The sequence below is a fragment of the Tamandua tetradactyla genome, chromosome 1 (genome assembly GCF_023851605.1).
Source record: "Tamandua tetradactyla isolate mTamTet1 chromosome 1, mTamTet1.pri, whole genome shotgun sequence".
In the NCBI taxonomy this organism is placed as follows: domain Eukaryota; kingdom Metazoa; phylum Chordata; class Mammalia; order Pilosa; family Myrmecophagidae; genus Tamandua; species Tamandua tetradactyla.
This window is the reverse complement of record NC_135327.1, coordinates 233405624-233420470: the sequence shown is the minus strand read 5'-3', so window position 1 is coordinate 233420470 and position 14847 is coordinate 233405624. Positions and strand designations below refer to the sequence as shown.

Here is a 14847-nt window from a genome sequence, read left to right as displayed (position 1 = left end):
GCTGTATAAGGGTTCTCTAGCAATGGGAGATATCTGTAAATGAGATAAAATATGAGATTTTATAAAAGTGCCTCATGCAACTGTGGGGATCCATGAGTCCAAATTCCATAGGGCAGGCTGTGGGCTGGCAGCTCCCAGGAAGGTCTTCAGTGAATCCCCCAGGAGAGGTGGGCTGGGTGGTGTGCAGCAGGGAGTCTCTCTTACGACTTGTCCTTTAAAGCCTCCGGCTGATTAAATTAAACGTCACTAACTGTTGAGTGATTCCAACTGCAGACGGAATCAGCCATGGATGGGGTCAACATGCTGATGACTTAATAAATGATCTGGTTTATTAACCAGCCATGAAATGTCCTTGCAGTAACGGCTAGGCCATGCTTGCTTGACCAGACAACGGGGCACCATCACCTGGCCGCGCTGACACATGAGTCTGACCATAATAGCTTCCTACAGAGACTTTTTCAGTACGGGCCCACTGTGTGGAATGGGGCAGCTGCCATATTGTTATCTGCACATCCTGTGGTCAAGGGGACTGACCAGGCCAGTGCCCTTCCCTGCAACCCACAGCGCTCATTGCAAAATCCAAACTCCGAAAAAAAAAATCCAAACTCTGTAAGACACCATGAGTGTCTGCTCCCTGAGAGGTCTCCCATGCCCGCAGGGCCAGGCCACGACCCCTGTGTGGCCCCTCCCCTCTCCCCTCCCTTCTCCCCTCCCCCAGCCCCCCGACTGTCTTCCCAGCTGAGACAGGGCCCCGGCTCTGGCACCCCCCTCCATCTGGCTCTGACCTGCCTGCACTAAGCACCATTTCCAGAGGCCGCAGTGCACGCCTACGTGCTCCCTCTGCGCTGATCCTGCGTGCTCCCTCTGCATTGATCCTGCGTGCTCCCTCTGGGCGTTCCCTCTCATAGAACCCGAGCCTTCTCTTCACCCACCACCTATAAGGAAAGGTATAATTACATAATTACTTGTATGAATATTAGTTCACAACCATTAGACTATGCTGCAGCTTGGAGAGGGCAGGAGCAGGTGTGTTCTGTTTAAAACAGTATATGCACAATTAGCTGTAATGTCTGTGGGCAATAAACAGAAAATTGATCAAGAAATATTTATTTAAAAATTAGTTTAGGGTAGCCATTGGCATGTTAAAATTAAAATTGTATTTACTTATTTATTTAATACATGTAGATGATTTCAATACCACAAAAGGGTATTGAAAAGTAAGTCTACAGCTTGTGTCCCCAGAGGCAACCTCTACGGCTTTCCTTACCTACTTTTCCAGGGATAATCTGTGAATATAAAGCACACACATCACATACAGTCAATACACATCCTTTAGATGAAGGAAGCAGCGAATCACTCCTATTGTCACAAACCACGTGGAAGCTTTAAGTTGGCAACTGGGCGACAGGCTTCATCTGTGCATGAAGCCGCGGAGTCAGCCTTCCCCAGGCAACAAGAAAAATGATAGTTTCACAAAAACCTTTCCACGTTGATTCTTTCTGTCTTTGTTTCTATCTCTCTGTCAGAAAATAAACATAAATACAGACTGTCACCCACCACCTATAAGGAAACGAGACTTCTTTAATGAAAAGAAATTCCTCTACTCCAAAAAGGATAATTCCATGTCTAGCTTTTGCTACAGCAATAGCAGTCCCCTGATGAAATGGGGATGTCTGGGGTTGTTCACTGGGGAACCCGCTACATGGTCAGAAGGGGGTGTGGCACACTCCCAGGTGTTCAGGCAACCTACCAGCCAGGCCGACACGGTCCCCACACCCCCGCAGCCCCCTCCCATCAGCATGGACCATAACCGGTACCTGCCCTCTACACACCTGCACCTGCCCTCCACACACCTGTACCTGCCCTCCACACACCTGCACCTGCCCTCCGCACACCTGCACCTGCCCTCCGCACACCTGTAGCTGCCCTCCACACACCTGTAGCTGCCCTCCACACACCTGTAGCTGCCCTCCACACACCTGCACCTGCCCTCCGCACACCTGCACCTGCCCTCCACACACCTGCACCTGCCCTCCACACACCTGCACCTGCCCTCCACACACCTGCACCTGCCCTCCGCACACCTGCACCTGCCCTCCGCACACCTGTAGCTGCCCTCCACACACCTGTAGCTGCCCTCCACACACCTGCACCTGCCCTCCACACACCTGTAGCTGCCCTCCACACACCTGCACCTGCCCTCCACACACCTGCACCTGCCCTCCACACACCTGTAGCTGCCCTCCACACACCTGTACCTGCCCTCCACACACCTGCACCTGCCCTCCACACACCTGCACCTCTGCCTTCCATAAACCTACACTCACCTACATAAACCCTCCACACACCTGCACCTGCCCCCCACACACCTGCACCTGCCCTCCACACACCGGCACCTGCCCTCCACACACCTGCACCTGCCCTCCACACACCTGCACCTGCCATCCACACACCTGCACCTGCCCTCCACACACCTGCACCTGCCCTCCACACACCTGCAGCTGCTCCCCACACACCTGCACCTGCCCCCCACACACCTGCACCTGCTCTCCACACACCTGCACCTGCCCTCCACACACCTGCAGCTGCCCTCCACACACCTGCACCTGCCCTCCACACACCTGCACCTGCCATCCACACACCTGCACCTGCCCTCCACACACCTGCACCTGCCCTCCACACACCTGCACCTGCCCTCCACACACCTGTAGCTGCCCTCCACACACCTGCACCTGCCCTCCACACACCTGCACCTCTGCCTTCCATAAACCTACACTCACCTACATAAACCCTCCACACACCTGCACCTGCCCCCCACACACCTGCACCTGCCCTCCACACACCTGCACCTGCCCTCCACACACCTGCACCTGCCCTCCACACACCTGCACCTGCCATCCACACACCTGCACCTGCCCTCCACACACCTGCACCTGCCCTCCACACACCTGCAGCTGCCCCCCACACACCTGCACCTGCCCCCCACACACCTGCACCTGCTCTCCACACACCTGCACCTGCCCTCCACACACCTGCAGCTGCCCTCCACACACCTGCACCTGCCCTCCACACACCTGCACCTGCCATCCACACACCTGCACCTGCCCTCCACACACCTGCACCTGCCCTCCACACACCTGCACCTGCCCTCCACACACCTGTAGCTGCCCTCCACACACCTGCACCTGCCCTCCACACACCTGCACCTGCCCTCCACACACCTGCACCTCTGCCTTCCATAAACCTACACTCACCTGCAGCTGCCCCCCACACACCTGCACCTGCCCCCCACACACCTGCACCTGCCCTCCACACACCTGCACCTGCCCTCCACACACCTGCAGCTGCCCCCCACACACCTGCACCTGCCCTCCACACACCTGCACCTGCCCTCCACACACCTGCAGCTGCCCTCCACACACCTGCACCTGCCCTCCACACACCTGCACCTCTGCCTTCCATAAACCTACACTCACCTACATAAACCCTCCACACACCTGCAGCTGCCCCACACACACCTGCACCTGCCCTCCACACACCTGCACCTGCCCTCCACACACCTGCACCTGCCCTCCACACACCTGCAGCTGCCCTCCACACACCTGCAGCTGCCCTCCACACACCTGCACCTGCCCTCCACACACCTGCAGCTGCCCTCCACACACCTGCACCTGCCCTCCACACACCTGCACCTGCCCTCCACACACCTGCAGCTGCCCTCCACACACCTGTACCTGCCCTCCACACACCTGCAGCTGCCCTCCACACACCTGCACCTCTGCCTTCCATAAACCTACACTCACCTACATAAACCCTTCACACCCCTGCACCTGCCCTCCACATAACTACCATTCCAAGAGCCACTCTCCCCATGTCTGCATTTTAGCAGCTCAGGTGTTATTTTATTGCTCCTCACCCAGATCCTTTCCATTGCTGATCCTAACAACGCCCTGTGGTTGCGGAGTGGGTCGGGGACAGTGCTCTCCAGGATGCCTCTTGCATGGGCCTGGGTCTCCTGCTCTCTCCCTGCAGCACCCTAATACATGGCTCACTGTTGGTATCTCGGACAGAGGGGCAAACGTGGCTGCCACCAGAGACCTAGCCACTCACCCAGTGTTGCTGGAAGCTGCAAGATAGCAGGAGACACTGGATGGGAGGCCCTGGGCGTGGGAGACCCTGATGGTGGGACAGTCTGGGAGTGGGGAGTCTAGGTGACAGGAGACACTGGTGAGGGAAATCCTAAGAGGCAGGAGATGTGGGTGGTGGGAGAGCAGGGTGGTGAGCGGTCCTGGTGGCTGCAGACAGGAGTGGTGGGAGTTTCTTGGTGATATGAGCAGATGCCCGTGGGGAAGAGCCCGGGTGCTGGGAGCTCCCAGGTAGTGGTAGACTTGGGTGAGGGGCTGGCCATTTGGGTGGTAGGAGATCCTGATGGCGGGAACATCAGACTGTGGGAGAGCCTGAGTTTGGGGAGATCCCAGGTGGGCACAGACTTTGGGTGCTGGGAGACGACTGTAAGAGAAGGGTCTGGGTGCTGGGGGCCTGTGCTGGTAGGAGAGTCTGGATGGGGCCCTCGGGAGCCTCACGGGCAGAGCTGCTTTTGCCACTTCCAGGTGATCATGTGTGGAGAGTCTTTCAGCCTGATGGTGAAGATGGCACCTCAGGAGACAAGTGGGTCCGTGAAGACACAGGCCCAGGAGGATGGGCAGATGTGAGGACATGGGGACATGGGACGGGGGATGTGGGGAAGTGAGGACCTGGGGACGTGGGGACGTGGGGATGTGGGGACCTGGGGACATGGGGACCTGGGGATGTGGGGACACGGGGACATGAGGACGTGGGGACATGAGGACCTGGGGACCTGGGGATGTGGGGATGTGAGAATGTGAGTCCCGTGAGGGTGCTAGTCTACGCTGGTGAGATGCTGAACTGTGCCCAGTGGACACTGTGCTGGCCTCAGGGCTCCTCCCGTGACTCAAGCCCCCGAGGCTTTATAGTACGCTTGGATCTTAACTGCGTGAGCGCCTCTGGGCCTCACACCACACTATGTCACAGTACACAGAGGATCACTTTGAGAAGCATCTAATATTTTCTGATTACCAAAGTATGCATTTCCAGCATAGAAAGTAAAATAAAAGACCCTAACCCACCAGACAGAGGTCATTTTATCAGCCTTAAGGAAAATTCCTACTTAATTTTCCTGAGCATCTGGGCGTCAAACGCAGTTTCCTGAGCGCCGGGAGGGGTCTGATCTCACGCCCGGCCCTGGCCCTGCGGCCACGTCCTGGCAGCCCCGCCGTGGGCAGCTCTCGCTCCTCTCCACTCGCGTAAGTTCCTCCACAGAACCCAAGAGAGAAAACTCTGGGCCACAGACAGCGACGTGAAGGTTTTGTCATGCACTGCCAAACTGCTCCGCCTTTCTGGGGGGAAATTTATGTTCCCAGTAGAAGCAGGACAGCGTTTATTTGCAGCACTTAATTCTGCTTTAAAACCGTTTGCAGATTCCCATTGTTACACGCGCCTCATTGGACTTGCGTGTCGCCCATATTTCTATCTAGTGTTCATTGTAAAACAATTATTCGTAAGAGCCTTAATATTGTTATACTTTAATGCCTTGTAGCTGTTTCACTTTAATTCCTTCCCAATCAGCCGCAGCAGAGGCGCGCCCCACCGGACTAATGGGCCGGAAAGGATCCATTCAAACCCGTCCTGCTGGGACGCCCCGAGCGGGTGACAGCGGCTGGGCCCGGCCCGGGGCTGCTCCAGGGGAGACCCGTAGATACACGCGCCCCCCACCTGGGCCCCCGCAACCCCCTCCACCCCCCGTTCCCGGCCGCCGGGGTCTGGTTTGGCTTGTCTCTACCTGCAGACGCCCTTCCGGGACTGGCCGCGTCCGCTCCGGGTCGGGGCGTTTTGGGGCCTCTGCAGCTCAGCCGCCGCCCGGACCCACCTGGCCAGGCCAAGGACACCGGCCACCACCCACGGGGCAGGGCAGCGCGTGCGGCCTCCCGCTGGCAGTCAGAGTCGCTGGGCAGGCGGTGTGGCCACGGGCAGGTTCTCGCGTGACCGAGGCCACCACAGCCGCCCCTGTCCTCCCCCGGCCGCGCACCCCTCCCCTGGCCGCGCGCCCCTCCCCGGCCGCGCACCCCTCCTCCCGCCGCACCCCTCCTCCCGCGGGCTTCCTGCGCCTTCCTAACTTAGAAACAGGCGTCAAGGAAAGTACCAAGAGATCAATGCGAGAAGACACTGACTTAATTTTTCACTCCTTCATGGCAAGTTTCAGAGTTTAACTTCTTCAATGATAAAACTAGGCAAGACGATTTTTGGGGAAAATGCATAAATGTAAAAATGTCTATTCGCCACGGTGAGACTGTCTTTATTCGGTTAAAGAAACAACATGAGATGGAAACTCAAGGTTTTATTACAGTGATTTGTAAGTGGAACCCACGGTCCCGGTGGCGCAAGCGAGGTGAGGGCGCGCGTGTCGCGGCGCGTGTGGGGGCAGCGGGGGAGGGGCGGCCACGCGCTCTCCCCCCTCCATCCCCGCCGCGCGAGTCGGGGCGGCCGGTTCCCGCCTCGGGTCACTGCACGGAAACGGAGGGGCCGGGGCTGAGAGCTGCGGGAACCGCCGGGCCCGAAGGAGGCGCGGCCGAGCGCTCATCTGTTCTTGGCCGCCAGCGGCTTCCGGCTGACCTTCTTCGACTTGTCGTTGTTCTTCTTGGGAGGCTCCGGGTTCGCCTGCATGTGGCGGCCGTAGAGGCTGCAAGAGAGGGCACCGGTGAGCCCGCGCAGCCCCGCCCCCGCCCCGCCCCTCCACGCGCAGCCCCGCCCCTCCACGCACATCCCGCCCCTGCCCCGCACAGCCCGCCCCCCCACGCGCAGCCCTCCCCCCGCCCCGCGCAACCCCGCCCCGCGCAGTCATCCCCCACCCCGCGCAGCCCCACCCCCGCCCCGCCCCTCCACGCACAGCCGTCCCCAGCCCCGCGCAGCCCCACCCCCGCCCCGCGCAGCCCCGCCCCGCCCCCGCCCCGCCCCCGCCCCGCAAAGCCATCCCCCGCCCCGCAAAGCCCCGCCCCCCCCCACACGCAGCCCTCCCCCCGCCCCGCGCAGCCATCCCCCGCCCCGCGCAGCCCCGCCCCCGCCGCCACCCCGCGCAGCCCCGCCCCAGCCCGTGCATTTCGGCCCTGCGCAGCCTGCCTCCACCCCAGCAGCCCTCCCCCGCGTATCTCCCCTCCCTCACCCCCGCCCCGCGCCTGGTGGGCGGGGCACAGAGCAGAGCTGCCCGGTTGGCCTCAGGGTGACAGGCTGCAGGTGGTTTCCCAGGACCCCTGATTAAGCTAAATTAAACGCCACCGACACAGGCCCAGCCCCCTGCAGGAGGGCCCCCACCACGTCCTCGGGACTGAGCCCTGGGCGCACAGGTAGGCTGGCGGCTACAGCGAGGGTCAGGCCAGGCGCCCCATTCCCGCAGTGAGCCCCAGCAGCGGCCAGCAAGTACTGTCCCCCCAGTCCGGGCCGTGTGGAGGGCAGCAGGGGCGGCTGCGGGGAAGGCCCAGGCAGGCCCTGGCTCTGGGGTGGGCTGACCATAGGGGAAGTGAAAGCTGCACAGCTGCACAGATGACGCAACAGCTGCCCAGGGGAGACCCCCTAAGTGCCTGAGAAGGCCACCGAGGGGCCCTGGATGCCGCTGAGAAGCAGACTGTCCACAAGCCCCACAGGGCTGCTTCACACTCAACTGAATACACAGTTGGTTCAACACGTGTGAGCACACAGCACCTTCACACGTGAGCACGTGCCCTCATGTGCAAATACACAATGCCTTCCCGGATAAACGCGGTGTCTTCACACGGGTGACTGTAGGGCTCCTTATACGCATGAGCATGTGGCACCCTCACGTATGAACACACGCTCTGCACTCTCCCTGGAGGAAGTGTACCCGTGGCTCCTGCTCACTCCATGGGCTCCGCCTGGGCTGGAGCCTCTGCTTTCATCCCTCTTTTGCTGCCCCGAGGAACAGTGTCCACGGCTGGCCAAAGACCACTGCGGCGGCAGGGCCCCTCGCCCCAACCTGTGGACAGCAGGGCCCCTCGCCCCCACCCGCGCCTCTCGCCATGAACCCACGACCATGGAGGCCACAGCCGTGGTCAACGCCGTGGGCGAGTTCAGTCGGGTTTCTGGGCCGTGAGGGTTCCCACCCCGGACCTGGGACTGCGGGCCTCTGCGGGCCTCGCGCCTGTGCTGCCCGGGCCCTGCGCGCGCCCGCCCGCCGCCCGCCCGCCGCCCGCCCGCCGCCCACCTGCCGCCCACCTGCTGGTCCTTCCGCAGCCCCAGAAAAGACCAAAACTAAGTGCAAGTCCGCGCGGTGGCGGTCGCGGAAGCCCCTCCTGTCTTAAGTCCCCGCGTGCGGGGTAGGACGCGGGGCCGGAAATGTCCGCACCGGGCGCGGCAGTGTGAGGCTGGGTCGGCACGAGCGTCGGCGACGCCTCCGTCCTGAGCAGCTCTGCGGGGCCCGGGCGGGTGCGGGTCACCTGCCCTGCGCGGCCAGCTTGGCCTCAGGCCCCGCCCTCCCCGCGCGGGGCGCACCAGCCCCCTCGACGTGCCCCCACCCAACGCGCACGCGCAGAGTAGGCGACACCCCCCCCCCAAACCCGCCGCAGCCTCCATGCCTCGTCTGCGCCCCGCGAGGGGCCCGCAGACCCACAGAGCTAGTGTCCCCATGGCTGTCTGGTCGCCAGCCCGGCCGGGGTTCCTGCAGGGCCATGCAGTGCCCCCACGTGGCGGTCTTTCAGCCCAAGGCCCTTCCTGGCCACGGCCTCGGCCCCCCCACGCCGGCCCCCAGCCTCGGGGACAGCCCAAAAGAGACAAAACTGCATGCACAGTATCACTGAGAACTTCCTAGTGGCCAGATTAAACAGTGAAAGGAAACAAGTGAACGCAACCTCAATGACACGTCTACACAAGAATCACTTCAACATGGAATCAGCGTCAAACCACCAGGACCACTGGCCAGGGCGGCCATCTGGTTCCCCCCATCAGGGTGAGCTGCCTCAACTGCCATCCCAGCAGCCAGGTGGCCTGGCGCCACAGGGCGCGTGCGGGGACGGGCTCTTTCTTAGCATGTGGTTACTAAGAGCCTGGAAAAGGACAGACCTACCCAGAGGAACCCCACTGATTAGGGACCTCCAAACTCCTCAATCTCTAGCAATAGTTATGCGTCGGGTCCTGGAGCCCGAGGAAGAGGTGGCCGTCACTCCTTCCCCGGAACAAGACAACCTAAGGGCAGCCCCAAGGGCCCCAGCTGCAGCCACGGGGCTTGAGGCCCCTAGGAGGGCTCAGCAAGCAGCAGCTGGGAGTGCCGCCATCTCCAGACCTCCTCACCAGCTGCCTCCTGCCAACCGGCAATGCTGGGGTAGACTCAGTGCCCACGTGCCCCCATACCCATCCATCACTGACCACCGGGCTGAGGGGTCAGGCAGGAGGGATGCAGGGAGGACCCAGGGAGGAGTCATGGGAGGAGTCACAAGGAGGAGGTCTGGGAGAGACCCAGAAGGAGACCTGGGGAGGCCCAGGAGGGCCGGGAAGGAGTCATGGGGTAGGAGCCCTGGGGAGGATTCACAGGGAGGAGGCCCAGGAGGCCTGGGGAGGACTCACAGGGAAGGTGGCTACAGCCATCTAGGAGGTGGAATCCCGGCATCAGGCTTTTGATAAAGGAGATGAGTTACTTAGAAGAAAAGCAAAAATTAAATCTGCTAGTTTTATCAGCCCTAACAGTATCCTTTAATTCTCTAGTTCTTGACATGTTATAAGACTCAGAAAATCCCCAGTGAATCCTGAAGGTGGGGGAGGCCAGAGGCTGCACCGCATCCCCCCAGGGCAGGTCCCGTTTGCTGGCTGCCGCGTCCCCGAGCCATCCAGAGGCCCCATCTGTGCACCTGGGCCACTGCCACTGCTGTCACCGTGGCTTCTGAGCTGGATGGCGGTGAGTGAGGCTACCCCAACGGGAAGGCGGCAGCGGGCAGCTGCCCAGGGAGCGAGAAGGAGGCCACCGTCTCCACGTTGGGCACTGGCCTGGCCCTTAGCTCATCTGGGCTCCCTCACGGCTGCAGGCGACCGTGGTGAACGCGACATCCGACCACCCAGTGGCCCCACCGGGGCGACACGACCCTCCTCCTGCAGATGTGGGGGCTCCAGTGAGAATGGGGCTGGACACACCTCCCGGGCGCAGGACGGGCTGTTCCTAAGCGGCGTCAGTGTCCCAGACGCTCTGCAGCGGGGGCCTTGCTGCCAGGATGGACACTGACCCCGAGGGGCGGGGAGGCCTGGCACCTTCCCTGCATGTTCCTCGGTGCTATTTCTGGGCACTGAGGGGACTCGCAGCCATGCTCGCCACTCAGTGCCAGCCACTGGGCAGGGACGTGCTGGGCCATTGCTGGCTCCAAGATTGCCCGCCGCGCTGCCCGCCTGTCTGCTCCCTCCGGGACCACGCCTCCGCTGTCTTCCACTCCTGCCAAGGTCCGGTGCTCGGGCCCAAGGCCAAGAGCATACGAACACGATGCCAGGCACTTTTTCTTCAGTAATAACCCTTTGGTCAACTCGATGCCCAGGAAGTTTCCGGTGTGCCGCCCTCGCCCCATGGCCCCCCTGTGAGCGCCGTGCTGCTGTGCTGCAGTCCACCCCCTGGCACCCATGCAGGCCGTGGAAAGCGGGTCTTGGGCAGAGCATCGGCCTGGCCACCAGCCGGGGCACAGGCACCCTCGTGGGCTCATCAGTTTTCATTTGGATTTGGTGCTGTCTGCCGCGGAGCCAGGGGACGGTCAGCCACAGAAGGTAGGAGAACAGCACCCGAGGCATTAAGGACCAGGCCAGCTGCAGGCCACGCCTCAGAGCAACAGGCAGGGGCAGCCTTCCTGGGAGCCAGTGTGGTGAGCTGGGAGGGAACACAAGCCTGGGTGGGGAGGGAGCACGGCTGGGTGCAGCGGGAGCACCAAGGAGGGAGGGAGGGAGGAGGGAGCGCATGGCTGGACGGGTGGGAGCGCATGGCTGGGAGGGGAAGGAGCACAGGGCTGGGTGGGAGGGTGCACAGGGCTGGGCCATCAGGCTTCCATGAAAGGTACAAGCAGTCCTCAGCGCCCCAACAAGCTGTCCCTACCGCTTCTCGGGGACAAATGGCCAATGCATGAGTCACTTCTCACTGGGTTTCCTTATCATGGTAGGGTTGGAATGAGCCAGAAACACCCGAGGAGCAGGGGCAGAGGCGGGACAGCAGGGCAGGGTGGAGGGGACAACACTAGGTCAGTCACACGTGAAAACACACATGAAACGTCCACACACAAGACTGACGGGGGCTAGGGTAAGCTGGGACAGCAAGTGGAGGTGCCAGGACATGCGCCTGGTGGGGTGGGTGGAGGTGCCTGGACACGTGGCTGGTGGGGTGGGTGAAGGTGCCTGGACACGCGGCTGCTGAGGTGGGCAGGGGTGCCAGGACATGCGGCTGGTGCGGTGGGCGGGGGTGCCAGGACACATGGCTGCAGGGGTGGGCAGGGGTACCAGGACACTCACCTGGTGGGGTGGGTGGAGGTGCCAGAACATGTGCCTGGTGGGGTGGGCACGGGTGCCAGGACACATGGCTGGTGGGGTAGGCTGGGGTCCCAGGACATGCAGCTGCTGGGGTGGGCACGGGTGCCAGGACACGCGGCTGGTGGGGGTGGGCGGGGGTCCCAGGACACGCGGCTGGTGGGGTGGGTGGAGGTGCCAGAACATGTGCCTGGTGGGGTGGGCACGGGTGCCAGGACACATGGCTGGTGGGGTAGGCTGGGGTCCCAGGACATGTGGCTGGTGGGGTGGGCAGGGGTGCCTGGACACGTGGCTGGTGGGGTGGGCAGGGGTGCCAGGACACGCGGCTGGTGGGGTGGGCGGGGGTGCCAGGACACGCGGCTGGTGGGGTGGGCGGGGGTGCCAGGACACGTGCCCGGTGGGGTGGGCAGGGGTGCCTGGACACGTGGCTGGTGGGGTGGGCGGGGGTGCCTGGACACGCGGCTGGTGGGGTGGGCGGGGGTCCCAGGACATGTGGCTGGTGGGGTGGGCATGGTCCCACGACACGTGGCTGGTGGGGTGGGCGGGGGTCCCAGGACACGTGGCTGGTGGGGTGGGCGGGGGTCCCAGGACACGCGGCTGGTGGGGTGGGGAGGGGTGCCTGGACGAGCTAAACACTCCAGGGCCGGCGGCTGCCCAGGGAGGTGAGCTGGCCCAAGTGTCAGCAATGCTGAGGACGAGAAGCCCTGGCACAAACCAAACTTGGAAATAACCTTACACCCAAGGCCCCCAGTGAACATACGAGTAGGCTGTGGGGTCCTCACCCCTTACCCCTCACCCCTCAGCCTCTAACAGGACACCTCCCCCAGTTGACTGCCAGGGTGTCCACCCGCAGGCTTGACACTTTAATTGCTACACATGTATTTTAACTAATGGCAAATGATACTATAATTATCATTTAGAATACTGTTACGTAGTTTCTTCTACAAATAAGGTGAGCCACAGTTAGCATTATACTCAAAAGGAAAGACTGAAGGCTTTCCCCTGAAGATCAGGAATGAGGCAAGGGTCCTTGCCTGCTGCCACCACTGATGAACACTGAATAACTGGTGAACTGGAAGTTCTAACCAGAGCAGTTAGGCAAGAAAAGAACTAAGAGGCATCCAAATTGGAAAAGAAGAAATAAAATATCCTTATTCACAGATAATATTGTCCTATATATATATATATAGAAAATCCTGGAGAATCTACAAGAAAGCTACTAGAGTTAATAAAGTGTGGGCTAAAAGACCAATACACATAAATCAGGGTGTTTCTATATACCAACAAAACAAACAAAAACCTAAAATGGAAATTAAAAGAATATCTACATTCACAATAGCATCTAAAAGAATAAGACACTGGCGGGCCGCGGTGGCTCAGCGGGCAAGAGTGCTTGCCTGCCATGCCGGAGGACCCCGGTTCGATTCCCGGCCCCAGCCCATGTAAAAAACAAACAAACAAACAAAATATAATAAAACAAGAAAATGTTTAAAGATGTTTCCCTTTCTTCCTCCCTTCCTTCCTTCTATCCTTCCTTCCTTCTCTCTGTCTTTCCTTCCCTTCCTCCCTCTCTCTTTAAAAAAAAAAAAAAAAATGAAAGAATAAGACACCTAGGAATAAACTTAGACAAAGAGGTGGAGAGGACTTGCACATGGAAAACTGTAAGTCATTTTTCTGAAAGTACTCAAAGAAGACCTAAATAAATGGATGCGCTGGTTTGAAAGGAAGCATGCCCCCTAAGAAAAGCCATGTTTTAATATAAATCCCATTTCATAAAAGTTGAATAATCTCTATTCAATACTGTTGTTTGAAACTGTAATGAGATCATCTCCCTGGATGATGTGATTTAGTCACGAATGGTTGTGAAACTGGATTAAGGGACGACATGTCTCCACCCATTTGGGTGGGTCTTGATTGGTTTATTGGAGTCCTATAAAAGGAAATATTTTGGAGAATAAGAGATTCAGAGAGAGCAGCACCACGAAGCAGAGTCCACCAGCCAGTGACCTTTGGAGATGAAGAAGGAAAACACCTCCCGGGGAGCTTCATGAAACAGGAAGCCAGGAGACAAAGCTAGCAGATGACGCCGTGTTTGCCACAGGCCCTTCCAGATGAGAGAGGAACCCTGACCGTGTTCACCATGTGCCTTCTCACTTGAGAGAGACACCCTGAACTTCATCAACCTTCTTGAATCAAGGTATCTTTCCCTGGATGCCTTAGATTGGACATTTCTATAGACGTGTTTTAATTGGGACATTTTCTCAGCCTTAGAACTTTAAACTTGCAACTCATTAAAAACCCCCTTTTATTAAAAGCCAGTCCGTCTCTGGTATGTTGCATTCTGGCAGCTAGCAAACTAGAATAATGGAAATCACCGACCTTCCTGGGCTAGAGGACTTAATATCGTTAGTATCGATATCAAGTATCAGTTCTGCCTGTGGTGGTTTAGGGCTCCGGACCGCACAGAAACACGTTCCTAAACTCAACCCACCCCTCCGGGCGTGAGTCGGGAGGTAACTCCAGCCACGCCATGGCCCAGCCCAATGAGGGGGTGCTAAGCCTGACCCTCGAGTCCTTCCTAAGCAGAGGGAAATTCAGATCGAGGGAGAGCCAAAGTGGGAGCAGCGGGGAGAGCAGGGAGAGGCCACAGGATGCCAGCACATGCCTGGCCCCTGACGGAGCGGTCAAGGACCGAGGACCACCAGCAGCCAGTCTTCAGGAGGAAGGCATCACCCTGGTGACACTTTGGTGTGGACTTTCCTTTAGCCCCAAACACGAGCTAAGAGATGCCACTGTTTAGCTCAACCCACGGCACAGTGTTTGCTTGAGCGGCCAAGAAAACGAAAACACTGCCTGCAGTGGCCTACAAACCCAGTGCAACCCCAGTGAAAATGCCAATGGCCTTCTTTGCAGAAATTGTAAAACTAACCATCAAACTAAAACGGAAGGGCAAGGGACCTCAAATGGCCAAAGCCATCTTGAAAATGATGAAGAAAGATGGAGGGCTCACATTTCCTGATTTCTAAACTTATTACAAAGCTACGGTAATCAAAACATTACAGTGTTGGTGCAAGGACAGACAGATGGTACAGAACTGAGATCACATTAATGAACCCACACATCTACGACCAACCGGTTGTTGACAAGGTCCAGTCGATGGGGAAAGAAAGAGCCTCTTCAACAAATGGTGCTAGCAAAACTGGATATCCATCTGCAAAAGGACCGAGGTGGACCCCTATCTCTCATTATATAAAAAAATTAATTCAAGATGTATCC

At 59.2% G+C, this 14847-nt stretch overlaps 1 protein-coding gene across 1 annotated transcript in view; it reads right to left on the bottom strand.

Moving 5' to 3' along the window:
* Positions 1 to 6400: 6400 nt before the first annotated feature.
* RSU1 (Ras suppressor protein 1) overlaps positions 6401 to 14847 on the bottom strand; it is a 96283-nt gene continuing 87836 nt past the window's right edge. The window contains exon 9 of the mRNA XM_077154967.1: positions 6401 to 6757. Coding sequence (XP_077011082.1) covers positions 6655 to 6757 — 103 coding nt within the window. The 3' untranslated portion in view covers positions 6401 to 6654. The remainder of the gene's footprint in view (positions 6758 to 14847) is intronic.